Consider the following 16,466-nt stretch of genomic DNA (forward strand, 5'->3'; position numbering starts at 1 on the left):
TGTGTGTGTGTGTTGGCTGCCTTTTTTAGCGTTGCCTACCTTCGCCTTCCTTTGCCTTTATGCTGTGTTTCGCTTCGCCCTGGAGTCTGGTCTGCAGGCGTTTAATCTCCTGGTCGTAGTCGGTCCACTCGGCCACGATCCTCACCGCAGCCTGCAGCTTGGGCTCCTTCGTCATGGGGTTGTTACACTGAATTCAGGAAGAAAGGGACGGACATATAATAAATATTCTCACGTTATCTTGGCCGAATCAAAGCCATAAAGCCTAAATGCTTTGCTTTATTTTAAATTGTATTATATGTTTTATTCTGGGACAAGAAACCTGACAAGTTTGTAAAGGAGTCACACACAAGATGATAAAACACTTCTGTCCTGTCCAAAGAAATCATGATATTTCTGATTGAACACAGCTAATTTCCATGCATTTAAAGTTTAAAGTTTTTATCTAATCAAAATATTTTTCTTTTCCAGGTGTTTGGGAACCATCCACCCCAAACTTAACCCTTTTCCGTCTTAAAAAGTGTTGTTTTTAGGTGTGAATCTCTAAATTTATCCACATATATGACTGTTTGTTCGTCTGCCCTCTAGTGGCCATTAGAGGGAATGACGATTCAAGGTGTTGCAAGTTTCTGTCAAAAGTTTCAGTTTTGGATCGGATACGCGCGTCTTTACCAGATCTATCGTCTTTGCGCTCTTCTTGGTGCTGTCGTCGCACCAGGTCTCACACCACAGCCACTCCTGAGGCAGAGACTTTATAGGCACCTGGTGGATCATGTTGTTGGGAAGATCCTACAGAGAGAAAAAAAATAAGAAGGGGGTAAAAAACTGAGCCATCATGTAGACAGAAGCATTAGAATGAGCATCTGCATCGAAACAGCTGTTGTTTTGTTGAGTAACAGACGTTAAAAACAATCAGAGAGCGCTATTAAAATCTGTTGCTGTGTTTAAGAGTCTTGATGTTGTAATGATCATAATAGGGCGTCATAAACCAGACCAACCAGAACAGAAAACAATTGTAAAAAGGACTAGATGAGAAGAAAAAAAAAAAAAAAGCCTGCTGTTCAGTGGACAAGGCTCAAATGTCACAATTACACAGTTTCACTGAACACAACAGTTTTCACTAAAACGGGAGATTAAAATGAGAAATGTTGGCAGTAACGGACCTGGTCGAGGTTGGAGAGGCTGTTAGGGTCTTGGCTGAGCCCCTGGTACTGTCCTCTGAGTCTGTCCCCTGCAGCTATTTTCCTGAACTTCTTCAGGTCGACCACGTACAGAGCGCTGCGAGACAACACGCGACGAGAGACATTAAAGGAAGCACGCAAACGGTTCGCATCTGTGCAGGCGCTGGTTGTCAAAAGTCAACTCTCGCTAAACCTGCGTCCGTACCTGATGTGGTATTTGCGCCCAGCGAGGTGGCTCGCCCAGTATCCGGACTTCCAGAAGCGGTATCCGTCCATCTCCCTCCGGCTCTCGCAGAACGGAGTGTAACCGTACGGAGCGCCTTCCAGGTCGAAGTCCCGCAGCTCCTTCAGGTCTGTGCGCACAATCTGAGGGTGGTGGGGGGAGTTATTAATGATATATTCTCTATGATGCTTGACAAACAGTTAAAAAAGAAGCAGACATTCACATTTGAGAGTAACAAAAACAGAAAGTGTTCACAACATTTTCTACTGAGAATTAATTCAGTAGGTTGACTATTGGACTATTTTACTATTTTTGATGAATATGAATAATGAATAAAAAAAATCCAGGGAAATTTACAGCTGGGAGATAAAAAAAAAATTTAAAAAAAAGAATTAAATGTTAGATGAAATGAAGAAACAGGGACAATTACTGTAATGTCAATGTCAAATGTGACCAGCTACCGTAATAACTGTAGTCTGCTCGCAACATATTTTCCATACATAAAAAGCTAAAATTGTCAACATTTTTTTCGGGAACAGCTTTAGACGGGGCACCTTTTTTTGCCTCTAGTTCTGCCGCTTCATATTTCGGACCTTTCCATCTTCGCCACGCCGCAGTGACCAAGCGTTATATTGAAAATGGTCCGGGCTGAAACGCTGTCTCGCAGTGCAACGTTACAAACGCTGTGTAATCAAATACACCGGTACGCCGGTATTTCAAAAATTCACATCACGACGAAATAAAATACCGGTATTCGGTATTAACCGATGCATCGCCCGGCCCTGGATTAAACAGTCAAACACTGAGACCGAAAGTTCATTCTTCTATAGCTTATCCAAGGTTGGATCATGGTGGCAATGATTTACTAAGACCCCAAGTAAGCGCCACTAAATTCCAAGCTTGTTAACGTATAATAACGAACTGATTCTGAGTTTTAAGATACGAGGCCTAGAAAAGTCACTGATTTCATCCTACTCCCTTTTCAAACAAACAAGCACCAAAATGGCCAGCAGGAGACTTCCTGTTTTGCCTGTTGTGTTATATTGATATTTCTTTATTTTGCTATTATTTTAACATATTCAAAAAAAGCAAAAGTGATGGAGGCCGCCCTGTTTTTATTTTTGGAGTTACAGCAAAGAAATTTTAACATAACAAGGAGAAACACAGTATGGGAGGCGATCAGGGACGTGACGCTCAAGTCAACATTCAATTTGGGTTAACGATATGATTTTCTCACTATTTTTTTTTAACAGAATGAGCTTGCAGACAAATTATGACTGAAAAAGATTCCTTTAATTATTACTCAGACATAAAAAACAACACATTTCTGAGGTAGGATGTAACTCCAAAACACAAATGCGTCTCTCATCTCATCTGAATACCTGACATTACAACGTCCAACAAGTGAACTCAAAGCTGGATTACGCCCTCTGTTGTTTACAAAGGGCATCGCGATTCATTTTTCATCGCGGTTGATTTGAATCGTTACACATTTGTATCAATTTTTATCTGTCTCGATGTATCACTAAAACCCTAGAGAAATCTTTTTTTATTTATTTAACCTTTATTTAACTGGGAAGTCTCACTTTTACAAGAGAGACATTACAAGAAGAACAAAGGAAAAATCACTCATGATAAAACCTCAGCAAATAAAACAGGTGGCTCCAAAATGCCATTGCTGGATAGATTATGTGTTTTAATTATCTTTGCTTCTGTCGTTCCAAAAATGTTGAGGCGAGCAGACAAGATTGGTTCTGTCCGTGCCTACGCCTCCTCCTCACAACAATAACCGCAGCCATTTATGCCACATGTTAAGACTTGGCTTTCAGACGCGCTCCTCTTCTCGTCACCCCTGGATATTTCAGATCAGCCACCCCTCCTCTGAATGAATGCTGACCCTAGCTCCTCCTCATCCTCACCTGAAACCTGAATCACCACCAACAAGCCTCCTGTTGATGTCAAAGAGTATCGGCTCTGCAACGCTGAGTTTAAGACCGTGTCTGAAAGACTTACAAGCAAAAGTTTTACCGTTTGCGCAGCTACGTTTGAGCCTTACCTGGTCAGCGTCCACGAACAGGATCTTGTCGACGGCGAGGGGGAACAGCACGTCCAGGAAGAGGATCTTGTAGCCCCAGATGATCCTCTGCTTCTCCGTCTGTTGGTGCAACCAGCGGGGCCACTTGTACTGGACCAGCTCGTACTGGAAGCCGTACTCCTTCGCCATGTGGGGGATGAACTCCTGGAGTATCAAAGGAATAAAGAAGCAATGCAATAAAAAATTAATTATAATAATAATAATAAAGGAAAAGACAGTGTTTTGCTAAAGAACTCATCAGTAAATACAAACGGGGAGTAAAGAATCGAGCTGCTACATCTGGATACTGTAATTAAATGCACAATAAACAACATAAAAAGATGGAAAATGATTATTTCCATGAGGCTCCAAGTCGCAATTAAAAACCTACTATACCTCTGCTACATTAAAGATGAGGTAAAAGTGACATACAAATGAAATCATAGCAGATAAAAATGCAGCTTTTCCAGTAAAATACTAAATTCACTCAGGTCTCATTTCCTCCTTTGTTTATATCCACTAATAAAAAGTTGTTGTTTAAAACCTGTAATAACCTTTCTGAAACTCATTATAATTACTTTTAAGATGCGCTAACGGACAGCGAGACTTGCGAGAAAATGCGGATTAATGACTAAAAGCAAAGAATTAAAAACAACAGAACAATAAATAGGACCGATCCCGGCTGCATGTTTATATTCACTCTTCTGTTCACAGAGAAACTCTCCACACTTCACCTTGAAGGCCGGGGACAGGTAGTTCTTGAGGAACCAGAACTTGACGGGTGTTTTGGTGTTTTTCAGAACCGACAGCATCATGATCCTGAGAGAGGAGCGGAATAAAGTAAAAGGTCAGAGCAGGAACCAGAGTCAATAAAATCTCTGCGCACAGTGGAAAGGTTGCTTTTTTTGGGGTGGGGGTTGACCCCGACGATCCCCTCCGCCTTTGTTTGGTCAAATCTTCTGACACTCACCTGAGGAACCTCTCGTACAGATGCCCCGAGGCCACAGAGAAGATATTGATCACATCGTCTTTCTCCTGCTTTGGCTCCTCGGTTTTCCCGGTGCCTGTGAAACCTCTGAGAGACAAAAATAAAATCACTGTTTGACAGTTCAAAATAATATTTGACGAAAGAGTGTCAGCGTAAACATGATATAATAATAATGTACATGCATCAACAGGACTGGAACTAGCACTTATATTGATTATTAAGTTCTATCGTGCTCCAAACTGAGGAAAACTGTGAAAAGATGTCACGTGTGAGAAGCTGGAACCAGATGACATTTGGTATTTTTCCCATTTTTCATCATGTAATTGTCTGAAACTGATTTATACCTGGTCAGAGAGTTCCAGAAACCGCTGTCATTTTCTTCGGTCCCGTCGCTCAGTAGCTCCTCGTTGAACTTGTCCGGCTTCTTCTGGACCTGATCGACACAGCGGCGACAGACACAGTTTAACGCTCCATGTCAGAAAATATTATCAATCCACTTCACCTCATAATTAAATTTTATCTAATCAGGCTCAGTTTCTAAACTCCTTCTTGGGAATCAATAAAGAGGGAACAAAATAAAACCACCGTATATCTAGAAAATATAGTACACGGACATGTTTAATATTAGGAGGAACATAGATGAGCTAATCATAATAATAATAATAATAATAATAATAATAATAATAATGGTGCGAGATATGAAAACTTGACTTTGGTGACACCTGGTGGAGAGAGTTTATATAACATTTCTACAAATTATGACGAATAAAATAGGAATAAGTTACAAATAAAACAAATAAATAAATAAATAAACTTAGCCGCAGTATCTAAAAGTATAAGCAACTGTACAACGCATTTATAATTTTGACCCGTGCCACCCCTTCACACACTTCCCCTCTAGTATCCGATATGCACAAATAAATTGCAAAAGGACACAATTTGCCAAGAGCTTCATCCCCACAGCCGTATCTGCCCACCATCATATCTCTCGTGCAACTGTCTATGATATTTGTGATTTTGTGTTTGGTGTTGGGTTTGTATGTGCTGAACGTTTTTATGTGCTTAAATGCTACATGTTCGTATGTGTGCGAACTGTAACGTAAGAATTTGAATCTGAACTTGACTCCGCTGCCAATATGCGACCACCGTGTGCCATAAATATAGGAATGAAAGAAGAGATATATTTTTGTTAATAGCTCAAAACTGTGACTGTGTGTGGCCACGTCCATGATGTAATTTATGCACATAGTATATCTATCCAGTAACGGTGAAAACGTTCTCCTCCGCTCATTAAAATGTATGAGAAACCGAGACCTGTGGACATTTTGCTCTCCATCCTCTGAGATTCATTTGAGGACAACAAACTGTTTCCGTGTGTTTGTGACAGACGGTGGTTACGGCATCGCAGGTGGACCGACCTTCACTTTAATGATTCTGCTCTTGAAATTGTTCAGCACGACTACGACGTCGTCAGAGTCGGCAGGAGAGTCTGTGCCGTCGTGGCTGCGTCGGGAGAAAGGAAAGGAGAAAAAAAAAGGAGATGTAAGAACGAGGATTTTAAGACGACTTTATGTGACGGCGTGTGGTCAAACATCCACGTCCTCACCTGTAAATTTTGTAGATGTCATCCGAGCGTCCTTTCCTCAGCTTCAGGATCCAGGCGCCGGGATTGGCCTTGAGCTGGAAGTAACCCTGCACAGGAGGAGAGGAGATTTACAGTTTGAGACGTAAAGGAAATGTCGAAAAAGAGCATTTGTTGTTTATCAAATAAAAAAATACTTCTAACATCTTACCAAGTTTGCCATGACGATGGTGTCCACAAGGACGGGATCGGAGGCGGTTCCCAGGGTGAACTGGAGGCCGCGCGGCGGCTGACCGGAGCTCACGTCAAAACAGTGGCCTTCCAGTAGAAGATGCTCCAACTCGTACTCGGCAGCAACAATATTCTCCACCTGGAACACGCGGTAAAGTTTATTATGCACCGGGATACTTCTCAAACTGTCTCAAGGCGAATGAAGCAGCAGAAACACTATATCAACACTATATGAATAAAAATAGAAGAGAAAATTCAAAGAGACATCGCTACTATATTGCAAAAAGGAGGATTTAAGAGGAGAGGAAAGAAGTAAGACTATATATCTGGAAGTAGTATTAAAACGTGTCCTCTGACAGCAGGATAGAGACGTTTCACTGCTGGACACTGCTCAGTAAAAACCCCCACATCTAAGGCGTACCTCCTCCAAGTAGATGTTGTCCAGGTCGTAGCGGGTGTGCACAGACTCCACCATCCAGCTCTCGGGGGTGTTGAGGTTCAGGGTGAAGAGCGGAGACTGAGGCATGTCCAGGAACTTGGCCAGGGGCCCCGGAGAGAAGCTGCCGTCGGCCTGGAACACCACCTCCGGCTCCAACACGTAGCGGTAAAAGCTGGAGCGCGAGGAGAGGATTAGATTAGATACACGGCTTCGTGCGATATCCTGCTTTGACTTTGAAAATAAAAGAGCTTTCACAGCATGGCACAATATCAAAAAAAAAAAAAAGAGAAAAAGAAGCCATTTGATGCAGATGAAAGCTCCAGAAATAGGTCGTGAGAGAAATCCTACAAACGGCAGACATGAACTGCTAGAGGCTAGTAAGCTAGTCAGCATGTCTACTGATCTATATTCACGACTGCTGCATCTCTAAGAAAGTATATGATACATGCGTAAACGTAATGTTTTAAAACTTCTTCCAAACTGGCTTTATGTCCCAACGCATCCCAAAAAAAATATATTTCATACATATTTTTTTAACTCTGATGTCTAGATTCATAATTTAAGACGTTTCCATGGAAACATTTTTTTTCCCTCACGTACTTACGATACTTGTCCGATTCCATAATTTATTTCGAAAAGTGAAGCAAAAAGTAGATTTTAAGTGACGGAAAGCAAAAATAGAGAGGATAGAACGTACAGTGATCAGCCATAACATTATGACCACCTGCCCTCCTGTGACCGTAAAGCAGCCCTGACCTCCGAGGCTGTGCCGCGGTATTTTATTTGTCCAGCTCATCTCACAAATGCTGGAGGCCAAGTCAACATTTTTTTTTTTTTTTTTGCATTGTGGCAGGAAGCATCATTATCCTGATGAATACCTTTTCCATGAAAGGATGCGCACAGACATGCGCAGCGATGCTCAGGTAAGTGGTCAGTGCATGAATAGTAGGACACAAGGCCTCGAGAGAGGAACATTGTCAAAGCACCACACTGCCTTCACCTGCTCGCCTCCTTCCTTTAGTACATCTTGTGCGATATGTTTCTGAGGTAAGCGACGCACGCGTCCATCCACGTGATGCAGAAACGGGGCATAGACAGGAATCTTGAAGTTAATTTCAATAGCTTTTTAAGACTTTTCCAAGACCTTCTCAATACTTTTTTAAAACCTCCCTGTCACTTACATCAGTGACACCTTTTTTTCAGTTTATGATAAAGACAATAGACCACTATCATACAACAGAATACAAATAGGCTGAGAGAATAAATCAAAGGGAAAGCAACACCTGCAAAAAGTTGCAATTTTAAAACGCACCCATAGTTGTCCAGTTTTTATGAAACTCCAAATTTACCTTCAAAATTTAGGACCTCATAAAGTCTGTGATAAGTGATAATACTTTTTAAGGGTCTTTAAGGGTCAATTATCAACTTTTAATACTTCTCAAGACCATGTGGACACCCTGAGAAAGAGGAAGATAACTTCACTAAAATAAAATACGTCCACATTCCCATTTCTCCTGCTTCTTCTCACAACTTTGAGAATATACAAGTTCGCTTGCTGCCAGACAGACCAACTTCACCTGTCAGGTCATAATGTTATGGCTGATCAGAGTACGTGTCCAGTACACAACTTGTTTGTTTCCTCCTCACCTCTTCAGAGGCATCTCTGACAGTTTGGACTGACAGTTCATGAAGACGCGCAAGTTGACGTTTACCAGCTGCTTCAGAACCTGCGGGTGACGGCAGGGGGACATAAGAGACGGGTTAGACATTCAGGATGGGGGAGAAGATCAAAGTGAGGCCAAATAAATCATCAGGATGGGTAAAAAAAAAAAAGGCTGCTGTTGATCTGATTTAATGATGGATCAGTGTGGACTTACCAAAAGTAGAGGAGCTAGCTTCTGTGCGTCCCTGGTTACCGGATCCACCACGGCAACAACATCAAAGTACACGTCGCCCTCCTTGGGCCGGATTTTCACAGCACTGCAAACAAACAGATAAAGAAAAACTTCAAATATCCCACTGAAAACAGGAGGAGGCTTGGTCGATTACATTATTCCAAGCGTATTTTTTTTTAAACTTTACCTGTGGCGGTCATCTGCAAATCCGTACTCCATCCGAGGTTCTCCTTTGGGTTGAGACGAGAGCAGAGAGTCCACCTTCATCACGAGGTCGCTGGCTCTGAGGGACACGAAGAGTTAACAGGGCAAAAAAAACAAACAAACAAAAAAAAAAACTGTGAAGTTCCCAAAACTACAATAAATAAAGTACCTGTCCTCCTCAATTCCAAGCTCCTGGACTTTGCTTTTGATGCGCTCTCCAGATGTTTTCAGGATGATGCTCTCCAGAAGCAGGAAGTCGTCCTGATTAAACACTTCCTCCTCCTCCAGTGGACCTATGATCTGTGAAGCAGGAACAGAATTATTGACTGAGCTGCGACACTTTTCTAGTAAATATAAGCTGCCTTTGCCGTGACTCACTCTTCCGTTGCTGATAACCGCTCTCTGTCCTCTTTTCAGTTTGAGCACATCTCTGCAGTAGGCAGCGTGGGAGAGCAGGAAGTCAAATTTGGGACCCTCATACGCACTTCTGAACAATGACAAATCCATACCCTGAGGCGGAGAGACGGAAAAAAAAAACATACAACAGTTGAGAAAAGGACAAATCAGGAATAGAAAATGATTCAACAATAAAAAAACAACAAAGGAAACTTGGATCGTTATGACTCATCAACCCCTCACCCCGACAGCGAAGTCCCCGATGTCTGCGCCTTTCTCCAGGGCCGTGGCGGTGTCCTCCTTAGCCAGCTTGGTGATGAAGTTCTTGGCGTTATTGGCGGACTGCGTCTGCGTGGTGGCCCAGATTGCTCGGGCCACTCTGCTCGTGTCAGCAGAGATGTCAGAGGACGGGTTGTTGATCATCCCAAGTCGGACGTTGTTGCTGGTTTTCTGTTGGGGGAGCCGGTGAGTGTTAATTACTTAAGCAATATTACCGGCAATATTGCGATTATACAACAATTATTAACAAAATAAAGCTTATAATTAAATAAATATTCATGTTGATGTTGAAGTTTTTTGCATTTTGTAGCGTATTTTTTCAGCTCCAGCTCTGACAGTTACAGCGTTGCCATGGAGATGGATACAATGTTGCCACAGACTTGGCAGAGCAACATTTTTAGCGATGAGTCGGCCGTGCTGTAATGCTGATTTGAGCACGTTATAAATGTTTTATTGACCAATCAATCGCTTGGTCGGAGCTACTTGTTGTATAACTGTTGTTAAACCATGGACACGACTACAGAACCTAGAATGCTACAGATTTAGAGATGCTACAGTAAGTGTAGGCCACAAAATCAGCTGTGACTCGCCGGCAATGAGGAATAATAAACAATTTAGCGACAAGAATTAATATAAAACATTTCACACCATGTGCCTGATGGCGTCGTAAAGGAGCTGGCGTCCCGAGGGTTTGTCAAAGTCTCCGACCACCCAGAAAGTCACGGGGCGGATGTAGCCTTCATCTAAAAACCACAGAAGAAGAGTCACGTTGCTTTAGGTGGATGCAAATCAAGACACAATTCTAAATGGGCGGCAACGATGCAGATTTTTGGAACTATTTACTATGAATCATCTCATTTCCATGCAATTACAATAAACCGTGACACAAAACTAACCATCATTCCCTATAACTATGTTAGAGCATCCTCAGAAGGCACGCTAACACGTTTTAGTACTTATAGCCTGATACACAATTATCACATGCGTAATTAGTCATTTGTGTCCTGTGGGAGATACGACACAGATGGAGGAGTAGTGGCGGACTCACAAACAGATCTAAACACTGCCAGAAATGTGGTTAACGGGAAAAAGAGCAAGTGAGGAGGAGAGGGAATGATGCGTAGTAAGAGGCGGATTACCATGCCTGTTGGTGGTGGTCATCCCTGATGCAGGGAGATTTTAAACAACACGTGAATAAGAGGGAGCAGATGGAGGAGAAGACAGAAGGAGAATACATAAGAGGAGGGTTGAAACTTGAATGCCCTTCTTATTCAGTGTTTGTTTCACGTCACAGTTACCTTTCTTAGTCATGTAGGTCATGCTGTTGGCCACAGCCGTGCTCTTCTCCTTCGTGTCCAGGGTCGAGAAGCGAGCGTAATCATCCACGAAGTGGTTGTCTGCAAACATCACGTCACAAATGTTACTGAGATTTATGCATGTTTGTACCGGCCCAAAAAAGAAAAAAAGGTCACACTCTAACATTTTGTTGGCTTTAGCTTCGATTACAGCACAGATTCGCTGCGTCATTGTTTCGATAAGAAGTTTCTGCAACGTCACAAGATTTATTTCCATCCGGGGGGTTGCATTAATTTTTCACCAAGAGTCCGACTACAGCTCAAAGCCTTCTCCAGCACAACCAAAAGATTCTCAATGGGGTTAAGGTCTGGACTCTGTGGTGGCAAATCCATGCATGAAAATGATCTCTGCCTGAACCACTCTTTCACAATTTGATCCCTGTGAATCTCGGCATTGTCGTCTTGGAATAACCTGGTCATTCAGTATATTCAGGTAGTCAGCTGACCTCAGTCTTTGGGCATAATGTTGCTGAACCTAAACCTGAGCAACTGCAGCAAAAACCCAGATCATAGCACTGCCCCGACAGTCTTGTTGAGTAGACACTAGGCATGATGGGTACATCACTTCATCTGCCTCTCTTTTAACCCTGATGCCCCATCACTCTGGAACAGGGTAAATCTGAACTCATCAGACCACATGAGAGTTAAATGCTCCCTAGCAAACTGAAGCCTTTTTTTACCGGTTAGCCTCACTGATAACTTCTGCTCAATCCCAATGAATGAGTTGCTTACACCAGTATGTTGTCTTCTACTGCAAAACTTTTGAATTGCATAACCCTCGGATGCACTCCCTCTCCCCCAAAACAAAATGTTCTCAAAGCTAAAGGGGCCCTAACTTTGGTCCGAGCCTTTCATGAGACAGAAGTGATCTCTGAAAAGTTGCCAGATTTTAGTAAATTTTCTCCACTTTTTTTTTTTTTTTTTTCCCCCTCTTGCTTCAGAGAAAGTTTAATCTCCTCTAATTCAAGATATTTCACACCTCATTCATCAGGTTTGAGTGAGTCGGTGCAGTTTTCTGTTTCCAGTTGAGTAAGATCAATCCTCACGCCAGAAGCAGGCTGATGAATGATAGCATATTCTGTGTATTAGGTTCGAGTCTGCAGCTCCCAGAATGGCCATCGAGGGGATCTAAATCGATAGGCCTTTGCAAGACTTTTGACAAAGTCAGGAAAATACTTTTCACCTAATGATGCTGGTGCAAGGCCCCAGAAGGGTCTGTATCTGGAAACACTGTGTTTTGCTGAGCTTCTGTTTAGACCAGTGTAGTTTTGCACGCACTACTGAGAAGTTTCATCAGTCCAGCACAACTAATCTAGATTAAAAACATGGTGATAAATTTCTATGGTCGAGCCGTACCGATATCTAACAAATAGAGCAACATATCAGAATCGACATATTCTTTGTGCACTCACTGGTGTCAGACAGGTCCAGGTATGTTCTGCTGGTGGAGAGCACCCTGGCGTTGATACGAGGGACGACGCTGGGCTGGTTCATGATGAAGTCAACGACGTCGTGGTCCGTAGCCAGCTCACCCTGCGGGACAAATTAGCAGATATTCAGGATTTAAAGGCAGAAATCAGAGAGGACGTTATTTACTGTTACTGACGACAGTTGCTGCGTTTCCATTACCCTCTAGAAACATGTGCAAAACCTAAAACATCGCAATAATAAACTGGTAATTGATTTCGAAAAAACCTCTCAAATATCACTAAAATATTTTTACGCTCTCATTAGGTGTTTTTGCAGATGTATCGTTACAAAAGTTTATTGCAAAAGTGCAATACTGTCACCAGTGTCACCGGAGATGATGAAGGGGGTCATGTGACAAGTTCATCCGAAGCCCACTTTCCTCAAAGCGAACGAGAATTTAAGAGAATTATGGGATACCGCGACACAAGACTTTACAAGAGTTACAGTTACATTCGCAAAATATCTATCAATGGAAACACATACAAAGAGCACTTTATCGTAATTTCAGAAATATCGATTTTAATTTGCAAAAAAAAGAAATGTAATGGAAACGCAGCTAGAATTCCCCAACAAGTTTATTTTAGAAATTAAAAAAAGACCAAATGTGTGAAGTCTTTGCTGACTAGTGCGATTGGTAGGAATATTAAATGAAACTCTGCTTACTGTGCTTAAATGCCTTAAAGTATTTAAAAAAGAAGCAGCTCAAAGCTTTGGCTCCTGTGAGCGCCGGCACGGTATAAAAACAGGAAAAATAACAGATGGCGTGCTCACAAAGACCCCGACTAAAAGAGAATTCATTTTATCAATCGGAGACACAAAGAGGAGACAAATGAACTTTTATCAATAGCTCCTTTTTAAAAAAAAAAAAAAAAAAAAGCTTTGAGCTGAAATCATTTTTTTTTTTAAATTTATGCTGGATTTTGTAGTGGATCCAACAAACTAAGAAAAAAAAACACTGGTATTAAAACTACATCTGCAAAGGCTTAAGTTAACTATCTTAGAGGACAATGAAATCCTTTTTGACAAGATTAAGAGAGAGATTAGTTTTTATTGATTAAAAAAATGGAAATATTTGCAGTTTGTTGGTGGATTTAAGAAAAAAATAGAATTTTTCTCTGTATGAAAATGTGATTGCACCTTGACTTCACTATAATGTTTGTGCAAAGTCGTTTAAATGTATCCAATACTGATCTCGAACCCTAATGGTTTTAACTGTGATGCCAGATAACGAACACAGCTCTGTGACTCTGTATCAAACGAGTATGAGTTTGCTGTAGCTGACCAGGTAGACGGCTCTCTGGTAGAAGGTGGTGGTCTCCAGGATCTTCTGCATGGTGACCGTCTCCAGCTCGTCCGGGTCCAGCTGTTCGCGCTGGTAGGGTATGCCGTTGTACATGACCACGGGCAGCGGGCCCACTCCTGTCTGCTCGTAGTACGCCCGGCCCTCCTGAAACACAAAACATCATTTAGCTGCTCTTTAGGATTTCAAAGACGCAGGTTATTTATCTAATCATGGAAAAGTAGATGTGGGAAACTACATCTATGAGAAGTAACATACACAATGAACATTCATAATGTGTGCAATACTGTTACACCTCAAGGTTCAATACTTCTACCACTCAATATGTACTGTAATGCTGTTTGCATATAATCCAATACTTTTTTTTTTTTATTCTAATCCATTTTATCTTATTATTTATCCTTTATACAGTCCACTCTTTTTTTCTCGTTGTTTTCCTGCACCTATGTATGCTGTTGCAAAAAGTCAGAGTAAAAATGTGTGCAAGGACCAAATTACACTGCGGAAACTCTTTCAGCTTATAAACTAATGTCTGAAATGAAACCTCTGTCACCTCTCATTTTAAAGAGAATAGTTTGAGAAGATACCTCATCAAGGGATCGATAACATTCTCAAAACGAGCAAGGCTGCTCACTTTGTGTTAATTCTGCTGGACTTCTGCTAGATCTTACCCCCTACTTTCAGTTTTTATGCTAAGCTAAGCTAATCATCTGCAGGTTCTTAAACTTAGACTTTAATGATTCATGAGGGAAATTACTTTGTCACTGTAGCTTTGTTGCAAATAAAAGTAAACACTCATAAAACCACAAGAAAGATAGATAAAATGAGATTAAAGTGAAGTAAAATAAAGCAGCGTAATCAAACAAACATAAAGAATTAGCATTATGAAAGTATACAAGAGACATTTAGAGTAGTTATTTTACAGTACAGTCAGAATCTGGATTTGTTGCCAGACATTCTAACTGCATTTGTATAAAGAAAATAATGGAAAGGTTTATTTTAAACTGCTAATATCATCGACATATATCAGCCCCTGTTCAGCTCCACCCACCTTCCTGTTGCTGTCGTAGCTCGAGTCGGCTCCGAGGACGCTGCTGACCTCCACGTAGGGAAACCTCTTCTCCAGAACCTTCACTACATCTCCAACACTCAGCTTGCTGCCAGGTGCCACGCGGTTAAACATCTAAAGGACGGCATGGACACAGAAAGACAAGGGGGGATAGTAATGCTGTTATGCTAATATTCTTATCAGGACGATTTGGATATTTTAAGTTCCTGACTTCGGCGTTTTGTGAAAAACGGACTCACCGAGATAACGGCCTCAAAGGCGCTCTGACTGTCCACCTCGTCGCTGATGTAGTTGTAGGCTCGGACGAGCGCCACCCCGGCGTCCTGCATGCCGTCTATGTCATCTTCATCCGACACCACGAACACCAAGCCGATCCTGAAACACAAACACACGCCGCAATAAGTTTCCAAAAAAAAAAACAAAAAAAACAGTTGAAATGCAGAATGAGCGCTGCCAGCTTCATTAGTATTCAAACAAAATGTCCGTCCTAAGATCAAGCAGCGAGGGACGTTTCAAAGGCCTGACGAAATTAAAACGAATTTAAACTACAAGTCCCGGATGACTCAAACCACACTGCTGCAGGTTGTTATTTTTCTGGTTTGTGGAGTGATATTAAAATTCAGAAGATTAAAAAAAAAAAAAAAAAATGTAACGTTGCACCAACCTGAGGGGGATGTTGTTAGCGTAAAACATCTCTGCAACGCTCAACAGTTCGGCAGAGTTCTCCTGCGCGGGGTCCAGAATAATCACCTGCAACAGACACATGCTGGTATTTTTCCCAAGGATTCAGATCTTTTCGGACTCACAAGAGACTCATTAATCAGCAGCAGCTGAGTGGTCTTACCAGATTGTGAAAGTTCTTGCGGATCTGCCTGATGACTCCGGGGAAAGTTGGTCTGAGCAGCTCCTGCACGTTGTAGGGCCACGAGCTGTACCTGTGGTCGGTCTCCAAGTTGTTAATCCACTAAAAAAAAAAAGAAGCAATGTGAGAGGAAACGGCTGAGAGGAGGTATAAAGAGACGAGAAATTACTTTGACTTCAGGCGGATGAACATTGGAGCTACAGTTTGGAATTCCTCCAAATTTGGTGAAATAGCAGCTTGATGGTAATTTTCTTTGCACAATATAAATCTCTTTATGAATTTTCCCAAGGATGTTTGGATTACGTTTCTCAATTACACTTTCAAGGCCAAACACATTTATCACGGGCTCGTCTGAGAGAAAGCTAAAACAAAGACAATTAGAATTGTTTAAGATCTAAATTAGAAACACGACGAGCCGGATCCACGGCTGCTCTGGTTTCTTACGCTGATGGCGGAGTTGCGGATGTCGACTGCGTAGTCAGAGTCGGACGGCTGGACGTTGAGCTTCAGGATGTTGTGAATGTAGGGCGTCTCGATTAGCAAAGAGCGCAGACCCTCCATCACCCTGGCCTCGCTGCGCAGCACCTCGAACACACTGCGGGTGACACGGGACAGAGTCGGCTCAGAGTGGACGGCCACCACCTGATTATCTGGCTCAGATGTGTGACACAGGGCTCGTTATTTTAAAAATCAAACAACTGTTAATTTAACTAAAATAAAATGATAGATGCCAATCGGGCATGACATTATGACCTAATATTGTGTAGGTTGTGCCTCCAAAACAGTTCATCAGAGAATCAGGGCTTAAAGTAAAAAAAATCCTGAGCCAAGCTAATTAATTTGATTATTCGATCAGAACTTTAACCATTTAATAGTTTATGCAAAACCAAGTGTAGATCATGTTCTAACTCTAAATTGCAA

At 41.9% G+C, this 16,466-nt stretch overlaps 1 protein-coding gene across 2 annotated transcripts in view; it reads right to left on the bottom strand.

Moving 5' to 3' along the window:
- Positions 1–16,466, bottom strand: part of uggt1 (UDP-glucose glycoprotein glucosyltransferase 1) — a 30,843-nt gene that overhangs the window by 787 nt on the left and 13,590 nt on the right. Inside the window, exons 13-40 of one of the 2 annotated variants that reach the window (XM_047610807.1) lie at positions 15,990–16,140; positions 15,528–15,647; positions 15,348–15,433; positions 14,923–15,058; positions 14,666–14,797; positions 13,597–13,761; positions 12,257–12,377; positions 10,788–10,886; positions 10,629–10,652; positions 10,138–10,232; positions 9,454–9,660; positions 9,193–9,324; positions 8,984–9,114; positions 8,798–8,893; positions 8,593–8,695; positions 8,363–8,442; positions 6,698–6,887; positions 6,257–6,415; positions 6,070–6,155; positions 5,882–5,966; positions 4,808–4,896; positions 4,446–4,550; positions 4,210–4,294; positions 3,458–3,640; positions 1,384–1,544; positions 1,161–1,275; positions 670–786; positions 40–187 (exon numbers count right to left, since the gene is read on the bottom strand). In XM_047610807.1, the coding sequence (XP_047466763.1) occupies positions 40–187; positions 670–786; positions 1,161–1,275; positions 1,384–1,544; positions 3,458–3,640; positions 4,210–4,294; positions 4,446–4,550; positions 4,808–4,896; positions 5,882–5,966; positions 6,070–6,155; positions 6,257–6,415; positions 6,698–6,887; positions 8,363–8,442; positions 8,593–8,695; positions 8,798–8,893; positions 8,984–9,114; positions 9,193–9,324; positions 9,454–9,660; positions 10,138–10,232; positions 10,629–10,652; positions 10,788–10,886; positions 12,257–12,377; positions 13,597–13,761; positions 14,666–14,797; positions 14,923–15,058; positions 15,348–15,433; positions 15,528–15,647; positions 15,990–16,140 (3,401 nt within the window). The remainder of the gene's footprint in view (positions 1–39; positions 188–669; positions 787–1,160; positions 1,276–1,383; positions 1,545–3,457; positions 3,641–4,209; positions 4,295–4,445; positions 4,551–4,807; positions 4,897–5,881; positions 5,967–6,069; positions 6,156–6,256; positions 6,416–6,697; positions 6,888–8,362; positions 8,443–8,592; positions 8,696–8,797; positions 8,894–8,983; positions 9,115–9,192; positions 9,325–9,453; positions 9,661–10,137; positions 10,233–10,628; positions 10,653–10,787; positions 10,887–12,256; positions 12,378–13,596; positions 13,762–14,665; positions 14,798–14,922; positions 15,059–15,347; positions 15,434–15,527; positions 15,648–15,989; positions 16,141–16,466) is intronic. The other variant, XM_047610808.1, reaches the window with a different exon arrangement.

Source organism: Mugil cephalus, chromosome 17 (assembly GCF_022458985.1).
Source record: "Mugil cephalus isolate CIBA_MC_2020 chromosome 17, CIBA_Mcephalus_1.1, whole genome shotgun sequence".
Lineage (NCBI taxonomy): Eukaryota > Metazoa > Chordata > Actinopteri > Mugiliformes > Mugilidae > Mugil > Mugil cephalus.